The sequence below is a fragment of the Panthera uncia genome, chromosome D2, assembly GCF_023721935.1.
Source record: "Panthera uncia isolate 11264 chromosome D2, Puncia_PCG_1.0, whole genome shotgun sequence".
Taxonomy (NCBI): domain Eukaryota; kingdom Metazoa; phylum Chordata; class Mammalia; order Carnivora; family Felidae; genus Panthera; species Panthera uncia.
The window spans coordinates 12,065,351-12,078,042 of record NC_064818.1 but is presented as its reverse complement, the minus strand read 5'-3'; the positions used below and the strand labels follow the sequence as shown (position 1 = coordinate 12,078,042).

The 12,692-nt window shown below is 38.3% G+C and overlaps 1 protein-coding gene across 4 annotated transcripts in view; it reads right to left on the bottom strand.

The window, feature by feature from the left end:
- ERO1B (endoplasmic reticulum oxidoreductase 1 beta) overlaps positions 1-12,692 on the bottom strand; it is a 63,053-nt gene that overhangs the window by 13,404 nt on the left and 36,957 nt on the right. For all 4 annotated transcript variants that reach the window (XM_049646106.1, XM_049646104.1, XM_049646105.1 and 1 more), the window contains 7 exons: positions 11,551-11,671; positions 11,384-11,430; positions 7,764-7,775; positions 5,868-5,894; positions 1,948-2,040; positions 1,575-1,821; positions 497-566 (listed from right to left, as the gene is read on the bottom strand). In XM_049646106.1, the coding sequence (XP_049502063.1) occupies positions 497-566; positions 1,575-1,821; positions 1,948-2,040; positions 5,868-5,894; positions 7,764-7,775; positions 11,384-11,430; positions 11,551-11,671 (617 nt within the window). The remainder of the gene's footprint in view (positions 1-496; positions 567-1,574; positions 1,822-1,947; positions 2,041-5,867; positions 5,895-7,763; positions 7,776-11,383; positions 11,431-11,550; positions 11,672-12,692) is intronic.

Below are 12,692 nucleotides of genomic sequence, written 5' to 3'. Positions count from 1 at the left end.
AAAGCATAAGAGACTCTTAAAAACTGAGAACAAACTGAGGGTTGATGGGGGGTGGGAGGGAGGGGAGGGTGGGTGAGGGGTATTGAGGAGGGCACCTTTTGGGATGAGCCCTGGTGTTGTATGGAAACCAATTTGACAATAAATTTCATATATTGAAAAAAAAATAATATACCTTGGACTTCATGTAAAGGCTAATAACAATAAGATCATAAATAAAAAGAATAAAAAAATAAATAAATAAAAGACATTTACATTTACAAAGGTTCCATATTCATTGGTCAGAGTAACAAGTGAGGATTCACTAAGAGTTGGCCAGACCAGAAAGGAGAAAAGGGGAATTGAAAAGTACAGAGAAGAGGTTTTCTGTGTCATTTGTAGTAAAATCCAATCAGACCAACTTCAACAAGATAGAGAACTGAAAGAGTTCAGATGGACAGGATTAAAACACAGCCAGTAAACTGCTCCCCACCCTAGCCCCCAAGCTCAAACTTTTTACCTTTAATGACTTGGCCCCCTTTTTGTCACCTGCAAACATGGACTTCTCATCAAAGTGCATGGGAAAGGACCTGATGAAATGACAAGACTGTAAGTTACAGACAAAAAATTCAAGTACTACGCTGTAGAGCTCTGGCAGAAATTATCTGTCCCTTGAACAAATGCTTACACGTCATAATTTACACGTGTGTGAAGTTCGATAGCACAGGAAGGTGGCAAACAGCTCACATGTAAACTACTCAATAAAAGAGTAAAACAACATAAACATGGCTTTGTAATTTAGAAGACCAATGTTTTAAAGAAATTACGTGATAAAAAATAATTCAAAAAATGAGTTGAGGGGCGCCTGGGTGGCGCAGTCGGTTAAGCGTCCGACTTCAGCCAGGTCATGATCTCGCGGTCCGTGAGTTCGAGCCCCGCGTCAGGCTCTGGGCTGATGGCTCGGAGCCTGGAGCCTGTTTCCGATTCTGTGTCTCCCTCTCTCTCTGCCCCTCCCCCGTTCATGCTCTGTCTCTCTCTGTCCCAAAAATAAATAAAAAACGTTGAAAAAAAAAAAAAATGAGTTGAAAAGCAATTTATGTGGAAAATGTGCAACACTCTTAAAAAAAGGTTTTAAAATTTAATGCATAATTTAAACACGTTAATCCAAGTTTCCTTCATGCTCATTTTAACAACCAGTAAACTCAAATTTTACAAACTCAGCATTTTTAAAAGGGGTTGTATTCTAGAAGGTAAAGCTAACAACACTCCCTCAGGTATCTACCTTCATGCTAACCCCCTTATAGCAGCATCTGAATTTGAACAGCGATGGGAAGAACACAAAACTGGCAGAATACATTAAAACAGCATTAAACTTTGACACCACATAAAATGTAAAGTTATGTTTGAAACTACAGGCTATTCGCAAGTGTGGACAGGCTGTTACACTTGCTCTGCTGTCCTTCTGAGCATTTTCCTTCTCACGTGTAACCCTCCCTCTTCCTAACTAGCTTTCAGGAATCAGTTTCTGTTGTATTTCAAGCACTAGCTCATTCATATTCAGAGTGCAGAATTTCAGATCGCTGATAGTCAATTCTTACCTTGTATCTTGAAAGATATTCAGTAGAAGGGTTTTTGTGTCAGCATCTTCTTCTACGTTTCCAGTGTAAAGATCAACAATTGAGCGCTCAAAATACGGGGCGACCTTTGATAAAGCTCGAAGCTCAATTAAGTATAAAAAGTACAGATTCTTAAGCCTTCTTGGACCTTCTCCCTTAGTTTCCACAGGGTCAAAGCGGCGTTTAAATTCTTTCATATTGGGTCCCCAGCTAGGTTTACCCCACGTTTCTACAGAGAAAGAGAAATACACAGCATACCTTTAATAAGTAGGTTTTTCTCCCTCTCTAGAGAATATATATCCACCCCCAACAATTTTTACGTTAATAGAAGATTTCTACATAAAAATGGGATTACCTTCCAAAAGATAATTTGCACACAGATGTAAATTGATACTAGCATGAAGTCCCGATATAAGCTTATAGAAGACTCTCTTCTCCAGACACAAACCTATTCAGAAAAAAATTGAAAAAGAAATCACATCCATTTAGGTAACAGAAATACTGAATCAAGAAGATTCAGTACACAGGCTTATTTTTAAAGTGAAGGTTCAAGGAAATTAAAAACAAGGAATAACAAAATGATTAGATCAAGATTCTCTTACTAGAAGATTCTGACTTCTGAATGGAGTTATGCACATGCTAACCTAATGCAGAGTAAGACAGAAAATGCTGGGCCCTGGAGGTCCAAGCAGTATGGACGTACTTGACAAGTTCCCACGTTACTCAGAAAGCAGTGGCACAGACTTTTCATGGGTTAGGGCTAAACTGTAAGCCAATATAATTAGAAAGCCACTGCTCTGGCTTAACAACAGCTGTTTTTCCCTTTCCCTTTCCTATGGCTGTCGATTCTCCGACCCTGCTTGATTGTGGAGGAAGACAGACCGCATTCCATTTCTCTTCTTCCTCCGGATTCTTTAGTGTGTCTTACTAATCCTCCACCCTACAATCCTCTAGTTCCACTGGACTATATGGTCCACTTGGTAAGGAGGCAAAACCTGGGAAACAGTAATCCAGGAATTTCAACCAAGGAAAAAAAGTAGGTTGACCTTTTCCTCTGAGTGGAATCAGATCAGTCGGAGTACAGGAATATGATGGAAAATGATTTTATATAGCTTTAAGCCACACAGGCTTTTGCTCAAACAGAGATCAAGATAATTCCACTACCCTATCCTATGCCTACCTCCATTTTTACTCTTACTACAAAAGTAATATGCATTGTGGATGTACTTAATGCCACTAAACTAAACTTAAAATAATTAAGATGGCAAAGTTTATGTTATGCATATTTAAATGGTAAATTTTGTTATGTATATTTAGCCACAAAAAAAGAAAAAAATTCTAGAAAATATTCTTCATAGAAAATTTTTCGAATAGATAAAAATGCAAAAACCTAGATTTTAAGAATCCACTGAATGCAGAACATTTGGCTTTTTCCTTCTCTTACCATCCAACAGATTTTTTGTTTTTGTCATTTTTGCTTTTTGTTGTTTTTTTTTTTTTTTTGTAAACTCTCCCCGTGAAGGAAAAATGAACTTCAACAGTGGGAAGGAACTAAGAAAAAACCGCACTTGTAAGCTGTGGGATTTTTTAAATGTAAGAGTACGTATGCGGCTGGCTTTGCATTTTCCCCAAGATGTTTTTTAGATCTTCAATTTACCCGATGTTCTACCCTATATGGCTGTGAAGCAAGTAGCTTTTAACAGGAAAATATAATTCTTTTGAGATCTCATCCCCTAATTTAGAATTCTTGCTAGAATATTCCCATTGTCATGGATGGAGACTAAAAAGTAGAAATTAAGTTCTTTTTTGCAGCCTCTTCCTAAAAGTATATGGCCCAGTTTGAATGCTCATGGTAGCAAGGGATATAAACATCATGAACAAGTTTAATGAACTACTAAGTACTAACTTTTCCTCTAGTAAAACTTTTCATCAAATCTGTTACCAAGTAGCAAAATGATCAGATGTATAGTTCACTTTCTTTTCCTTCTAACGCACCTCTGTAAGCAGTGTTTACAGCCAGTAAAGTGTCTAAAGACCAGAGAAGGGAAAACAGGCAAAGCACGGCTTGTGAAAATTCATATGCCTAAAAATAAGAACACAGACTGGGAGACAATTCTAATTTGCAAAGCCCTCAAAACCCTTTACTTGGAATGGGGACAGGTGAGGAGTGAGAAGGAGTAGAAATGTCTTTCCATAAACTGTGAAAATAAGGTAACTTTAAGCAAAATGGTTAATAACAGAAGATGTGCCAACTGAGTGTACCAATAAAACACACAGCACACCTTGTGGGAAATTGCTGGCCAGCTCTTCCCTGCCTGCAGTCTGCTGGCAGGCATGACGAAGCCATCACAGTCATGTTAAGTAACATCTACAGAAGCTGATTTACAAAGGCAAAATTTACCAATTTCTATCTCTAAAAATACAGAGCAAATTCAACTATCCAATTTAGACAATGGTTCTCTTTCTTTTGGACTTAATTTCACCCAGATTCATTTTCAACAAGTGAATTACAGGACACGGATATGTAATTTTTTCTCTCACAAAAGGGCTAGATTTACTGTAACAGTATTATTTGATATTTGCACGTTGTTTAGTGATTTTCAAAGGCATTTTTACAGGCATCATCTACACGTACAGTGTAGGTGAACTGGATGGCCACTGTTAATCTCATGTCCCAGATGAGGGAACTAGATCTCAGAAAAGTTCAATCAGTTGCCTATATATAGGAGTGTTCTCTGAAACCACGTATCAGTATTCAGGGACTCCCATCAGTAGGACACTAGAAAAGTGGTTAATAAAGAATACCCTAGAAAATTCAATACTGCCCGTAAATTTCATTCTCATCCTCCATTATCAATATTCAGGGTCCCTTACCACCTCTCTCAACCTAAATACTACTCTTCACAATTTGTATCTTTAGAATACAGCTAATGAAATAAAATTAAGAATTTTCTTCCACATAGGCCATTTATCAATATAATTCCTAGTAGTACTGGCACATCAATAATGTTCACCTTAATAATGGCCAACAAAGGTACACACTACATTAAAAAAGAGAAATCAGGGCCTCCTGAGTGGCTCAGCTGGTTGCATGTCTGACTTTGGCTCAAGTCATGATCTCGCGGTTTCTGAGTTCAAGCCCCACATCGGGCTGTCTGCTGCCAGCACAGAGCCTACTTCTGATCTTCTGTCTCCCTCTCTCTCTGCCCCTCCCCTGCTTGCACTATCAAAAAAAAATAAACATTTAAAAATAAATAAAAATAAAAAAGAGAAATCATGTTCACAAGGTAACATCACCAATTAGCAAACATAAAATAAAGTACTTAGTTTAACTCTGCAGAGTTCCTATACGGTTATGATTTCCTGTATCATTCAACTTGCTTATCTTTCACCGACACATTTTAACTTTTGCTTTCATAAATTAATGACAACTTGGTAAATTTTTAAAAAGCATATACCCAGTTTTTTTTTTTTCTAATGTTTATTTATTTTTGAGACAGAGAGAGACAGAGCATAAACGGAGGAGGGTCAGAGAGAGAGGGCGACACAGAATCTGAAATAGGCTCCAGGCTCTGAGCAGTCACCACAGAGCCCGACGCAGGGCTCAAACTCACGAGCCCTGAGATCATGACTTGAGCCTAAGCCGGATGCTTAACCGACTGAGCCACCCAGGCGCCCCTCATATATCCAGTTTTTAACTGAAGTTGTTAAAATCCTAGAATGCTTCAGTTTTCCATTACTAGTATTTATATTTTCAACACCAAAAAATGTAAGAGTGCAAAGTATCTACTGGGAGCTATATTGCTTTATCCTTTAATTAAACAAGTTTAGACTATCTTAACATGTGTAAACGTTGTTTAATCTTCTGAAATCAAATGTACCTTCCCTCATTTTCATATATATAACAAGTAGTTCCTTCCAACAAGAAGGTCTCTACCTACAAAGCAAATTTGCAAAATGGTTACTAGGAAAGCAGTCTGGATGAGTGGTACAAACAGAATGAAAATAATACTGAAGAGCCAGTTATGAAAACCCGAGGACAGTATATGCCGTGTATATCTCCCTAATGCTGATTATTTTTGGCTGACCAATAACCTCAAATTTTTCAAATAATTATATCCTAAAATACAACAACCTACAATATGTTATTTTCTTTCAACACTGTAAAAATTAGTTGTCTAGGTAATGAATCCTGAACTTACAAAAATATATTCAATCAATCCATACATTTTTATAGGAGACTAATAAATTTAAAATGCAGATGTGTAAGTTTACCTTCTAGCCACGTGTAGAACGATTCTCCTTTAAAAAAAAAAAAAGATACACACAGAATTGGGTTAAAATATTTTAAACAGTCATCTACAAATCAGAATAAATTAAGCACATAAAGTATTTCCTACGACAGATTAAGGAACACCTCTAGAAATGGCCACTGCTTCATGTGAAGTAGAAAAATAGGCATATGGTTCTAGAAAATAAAGCCCCAAAGTACTTTAAGTAACTTTGGAAAATTTTCTTATAAATGATACTTGACTAAGCAAAATTTTTAAGAAATTTTCAGTCAAAATATTATGTAATATTATTCATTAGAAGGCTTAAACATCCCTAAGTATGGTGGTGAAAGAGTTTAACAATCTTAAATTTGCTTTTCATAACAGCCATATAATGCCTTAAAATTTCTAGAAAAAACCAGTGAATTATAATCCAAAAATCAAATTAGTAATTATTCCATTTTTTCCTGAGCAGTAAAGCTAGATACATTTCCTCAATTATCTAGAATTCCTAAATTGCAAGAGGTAATTTTAAAATCCCTTAATTTTTAAAAAATTTTTCAGAAACATCAATGCCTGAAGTATGGAAGGACCTGACTTACCCGTGTACTAATGCTAGAAGAGCTATTTCTAGACCAATGCTGTTCTGACTAGAAAAAAAAAAAAAAAAATGGCAGCTAATAAACATCAATCTAGTTCATCAAAATAGACTTTGTGAGCTACCTATCTTTATTCTACCTGAGAAAAGCAAAGCAGAAGAAAAACTCAACACATAGATGAGCTGAGCAAGGAGTCTAGGGGATAAATTAGATACTGGGGAATAACTTTGTCTCCTGAGAGACAAGTTTCTTGGCGAAACTACACAAACATCTTCCCAGAGATGAACTTATTCCACATACTCTGCCTAAGGACCATTCGTCATCATCTCACTTGTTTACTCAAGAAACCCCAAACGCTATCAGGAAAAGTTGAGCTCCCCAATCCTCAAGAATGTGGCCTCTGCTCCTCTCCCCCAACTTAAACTACCACTGTATGAAGCGTTCCCTACTGCTAACACGGTCTCCCCAAATGCGCTTGATTCTTCTCTTCTGAACTCCTTGGTCCATGCTGTTTCCTCCTAATAGCACACAGGATCCAATTTCTATCAGCCTAAACCTGTCTCATTACTCAACACTCCTCTCAAATGCCACTTCCTCCACCAAGCCTCCAGATCAGTGGGACAGGATCTGTCCCACCTCTAAAGAGCTAGCTCACTTACTGTTTTATTATGTATGTGCAGCACTTCTTTGCCATTATTTATGAGCAGTGCTGGTCATTCCTGCTACATACTGTCAGCATCTGTAGGGCAAGGCATCATCTTTTACACATCTTTCTATCTTGCACAATGCTCATCACTGCCTTGAGCACAGAGAAGTAAACATCCACTTGAAATAACTATTTTGATTGTTTGGGGGCAATTTATGACTGATATTCATTTGGTAACCTGGAGTAATCAATTGGTGGTAAATTACTATTCATCAGATTACTTATTACTGTAACAGAGGTTACAAATTACAAAGACAATAAGAAAATAAAGGCACAAGACAAACTATCTGGTAAAACTATCTTGTCTTCATTTCTACAGAACATATTCAAGCAGATTATAATAACCGGAAAGTGGGGAACTTGTAATGTAATCCTGGTTTCTACACTCAATATTTAAGATGGAATTTATACATCTTTCAAACATAGGGTAAATATACATTATAAAACATTTATTTTTGTCACCATTCATTGGTGGCTATTTCTGGAAAAATAGGATAAACATTTTCTTTTGAATAGAGGGAAAAATCAAATTTTGATCACTAAAAACATTTTCTCTACACTTGAGGCAAACCCAAATAGAACAGTTTTAACTCACCATCATCTTCTCCTAAAAGAGAAAATAAACAGGATTTTAGAAACTGTCTTCCATAGTTCAGATTTTAAACCTATTTAATTAACATCAGATTAAAACTTACTGTGTTAAATTATTAATTATACTATGAACCTTGGTCAGTGTATAGTGATCTTCCAAATGAGACTTCTTGGTAAGAATGGAGGCCAAAAAGTACAAGATTTTCACAGATGTTTTATACAATAAATATCAGAAAGCCTCTGGGGGTGCCTGGGTGGCTCAGTCAGTTAAGCATCCAACTTCAACTCAGGTCATGATCTCCCGGTTAGTGGGTTCAAGCCCCGCATCGGGCTCTGTGCTGACAGCTGAGCCTGGAGCCTGCTTTGATTTTGTGTGTCTCTCTCTCTCTGCCCCTCCCCCGCTCACACTCTGTCGCTCAAAAATAAATAAAAAAATGTTTTAAAAGCCTCTGAAAATACTCCTGAAGATCACTAGTTTCAATAATTAACAAAGAGACCCAGCTGCTTCCTTCATCCTATGTGCACAACCCGCTCTGAACATTGCTGTTTCCATGCCGGATACTTCTCTCTTTCCAGGTACTGCTCCTCAGCACGGACACACCTTAATAAAAGTACCGCCCAAACTGTCATCCGCAAAAGCCTCACTGCAGGTGCTGCAGAGCTCCCCAGACATGGAGAAGCACTAGAAGGTTGGGCTCTAGGGATCCACAGCAGCTCTGCCTTTGTCAGCTCTGTATGTGGCATTCCGATACAAGGTTTCATTTTCAGAAAGAAAGGTTCTGCTGTGGAAACTGTTGGAAAGCCAGTTGTACATGTCTAGCTGTCTGGCTGGGGAACAGCAAGCAGCATGGTGGAGACGGTTGAGGAGGTTGAGGAGCTGTGAATCGACATCAGCAGTTTCAGCAGAGATGGTGTTCAAAGAGCATCAGCCAGAGCTACTGAATTACTGCATGGATCCCTCACCTGGTGGCTGGGACCACCCCCCCCCCCCCATCCAGTCCCTTGTCTCCCCTCTTTCTTGGCTGTTTTTTTCCCCCCTTTCTCTGCCTCCCATCTTTTCCTACGTGGTGCTCTCCTTCCTCTCATCTTTCCAGTGGTCTCACGCCTCTAATTTATCATAATATGGACATGAAGTATTTCTTGGGATGTGATGGTTTTATTAAATTAACTATATTTTCTACTTTAAAAGCCAGTGATCGAGGGCGCCTGGGAGGCTCAGTCGGTTAAGCGTCCGACTCTTGACTTCGGCTCAGGTCATTATCTCCCGGTTTGTGAGATTGAGCCCCATGTCAGGCTCTGTGCTAAGCAGGGGAGCCTTCTTGGGATTCTCTCTCTTCCTCTCTGCCTCTCCCTCCCCCGCCCTCAAAAAAAAAAAATGTTAAAAAAAAAAAAAAAAAAAAAAAGAAGTGATCATATTACTCAGCCATAAAGGAAAGGAAACCCTGTCACTGGTGACAACATGGATGGACTCTAAGGACATTACTCTGAGTGAAAGAAAGAAGTCAGAGGACAGATAACGTATGATCTCTCTTAAATGTGGAGTCTCAAAACAAAACAGAACGAAACTCCCCAAGCTTACAGATCCAGAGAGCAGATGGGTGGCTGTCAGAGGTAGGGTGTAGGGAGTGGACAAAATGGGTGAAGGTGGTCAAAAGGTACCTACCTTCCAGGTATGAAATAAATAAGTCCTGGAGATGTAATGAACAGCTTGTCAATTACAGTTAACAGCACTGTATTGCATATTTGAAAGTTGGTAAGGATGTAGATTTTAAAAGTTTTCATCACAAGAATAAAGATTCTGTAACTACATATGGTCACAGATATTAACTAGACTTACTATGGTGATCATTTTGCAATATATACCAATATGTAAACATTGTGTTCTACACCTTAAACTAATATAATGTTGTATGTCAATTATACCTCAATTTTTAATGTTTGAACTCCAATCCTAAAAAACAAACAAAAAACTAATCATAATAAAGGTCTGAAGAATGCCTTTCAAGATGTCCACTATGGAACAGAGTGTGTGGACCAGGGTGGGTGTGGGGGGAGCCTTCTCTTTTTACTTTATATAACTTTTGTGTTTCCACGTTTATAATAATAAATTATAAGGTCAAAGTAGCAAAACAGACAAAGGATGAGAAACCATGCACACCCTTTTCATGATCCAATTCCCTTCTCCCCTAAGCAAAGAACATTTGCTACATTGTAAAAGAGTAGCTAAAAGCAGTCAATTCAGTCAACCTTTAAAGATGCCTTAAAGATACAAATCTACACGGGGGAAATTCAAGTTCTTAAAATCAATCCTGGTCTGAAGAAAACATCAAAAGCACAAGTCAATTACAGAGTTGCTAACAGAGTTTGGCTCCTTGTTGAGAGCGGACTGACGATGTGCCCAGGTAGTTTCACGTTGATTAACCTCCAACTGTCTACAACAATGCTGTCCCACAGAAATACAACACTAGCCACATGCGTAAAGTTTTCTCTAATAAAAATTTCTACTAAAGGTTTTTCGAATACCCATGTTTTAAAAAGTAAAAAGTATACATGCACTACAACAACTGTACATTATGTGAGGCAAGAGTTAAAGCAGTCCTATCGAAAGAATAAAGTTGTTCCATGGTAGAAGTATTTTACACTGCTTCCATTTTAAAATTTAAACAAATTAAGTAAAATGTCAAACTTGGTTTTACACTAGCCATATTTCACGTCCTCGATACAGCCCAGTGTGTCAAGTGGTAAAGCCTGGACACAGCAGGTCTAGAGTAAAGCTGCAGGCAACCTAACTTTCTGACTCCTCTACATCCTTAGGACTCAAATGTGCTACATGGATCAGCAAGAACCCTAGGCATCACCTGGGAGCTTGTTAGAATCTTGGGCCTTACCCAAGACCTACAGAATCAGAGCCTGTATTTCAACAAGGCCCTTAGGTACTTGGTAAGCACACCTGAAGTCTGAGAAGCACGTTATAAGCCACTGGTTCTCAAACTTGCCTGCATATTGGAATCACCTGGACAATTAAAACAAAACAATACCTGGGGCTAATCCCAAAGATTCTGACTTAAGTTGGTAGAGGATAGGGCCTGGAAATCCAGATTCTTAATAGTTCCCCAGGAAACCTCTGATATATAAGCATTACTCATATATTCTGATTTATTTCACCTAGAACTCCTACGTTAGGGAGTATCAGGCACTCACATATCAGGCACTCAATAAATGTCAGTAATTAAATAAAACATATAGAAACCTTGAGACTCCATTATGAACTAATCTTATACTTTTTTCCAAATGTTTATTCATTTTGAGAGAGAGAGAGAGAAAGGGGCGGGGGAGGAGCAGAGACGGAGGGAGACAGGGGAACCAAGCAGGCTCCGCACTGTCAGTGAGGAGCCCGATGTGGGGCTCAATCCCACAAACTGTGAGATCATGACCTGAGCTGAGATCAAGAGCTGGATGCTTAGTCGACTGAGCCACCCAGGCACCCCACGAATTAATCTTATACTTTTGGTCATTCAAATTAAGAAAAACATAAAACACTTGAAAATTTACTCAAAGTTTGTTTAGTTACAAAGACATTTTGTAAATAATCTCTGAAAGCATGAAAATGTATGAAACACCCACCTCGGCTAGGCGCCAGAGGATTTAAGGGACGATAAACAGATCGAGGCCTGAAAAAGCAAGTGTGAAACTCAGTCATAAAATGGCTTGATTTTTGCATGTAATGTTTTCCCTGCAGAACCATACCCCCCTTACTCCGTCCTCCCTTTAGCCCTTTTCCCTCCAGTTACTTGAAACAGTTTTCTTCGTAGATGCTGTTCCACACTCTCCATGCAGAGGACCCTTTGTAGCCAGTGTAACGCTCTGGGTTCAGCAACAGGTCGACATACTGAGCAGCCGGGGATCGCTCATCTGAACAAGAAACAAGTCATAAAAACCACCTCTATGTCACCAGTTATCTGAAATTTCACATTATAACACAAGCAGAACCACCCACAGGTTAGAGAAAGGCCAGCTTTTCAGGTAATCTCCAATGTAAATGGTAGAATGGTTAGCACACTTGTGACTGTACTTGACCCAGGGTAACTTACACTTGAGAGAGAGGAAAAAACAACTCCTCCCTTTCCTTCCGATACTCGATACTCTCTTCAGTAATGGAATGCACCTCCCCTTCTTAGAGGCATTCGTTATTCTTAAGTTTTAACCACCCAGGATCGAAATGACCAAACAGAATATAACTTGTTCTAGTATTTTATTTCTTCCCTATGCATACACCCACCTACACACATGCTTGCAACCATTTTTTTATTTTACTAAATATATATCGTACTAGAAATAGAAAAATTATACTGACCACGCTTCCCAAATGTATGATTCATAATGCATGTAAGCTGGAGCGCTATATATGTTGGCCCAGATGGATTCCTTTAGTTGTATGTCTCCCCCCTTTTGGTGTCATGAGATCAAATCAATGGTATACAGGCACTGACTTAAAACAGTGGCCAAACACAGTCATTAAAATACGGCCCCTCTTCTTTTCATTACCTAACAATATTCATTGACCACAGACAGAGATTACCCATAACCATTAAGAGTAAAATGGAATCCTGATGTACACCTTCCAAGAACTACTTGGCTTTTGTAAGGAAGTAGGAAGAATACAAAGATAATTACAACTTGTCATTACTAAATGAGTTATATCTAACTTACAGACAACAGAAACATGAAGAATACTGCCTCTATTTCTAGCCCTAACATTATAAAGACATTCCACTATACAAGCTAAGATACAGAAAATAGGTAATTTACAGATGAACAGAAACTGCCCATGGACATGGATTGATTCAAGATTTAAAAACAATAATTTAAAAAATCTTCATTACAAAACGATTCAAATTATGAAGTGAATCAAAGTGTGACTTTTATAGGAAAG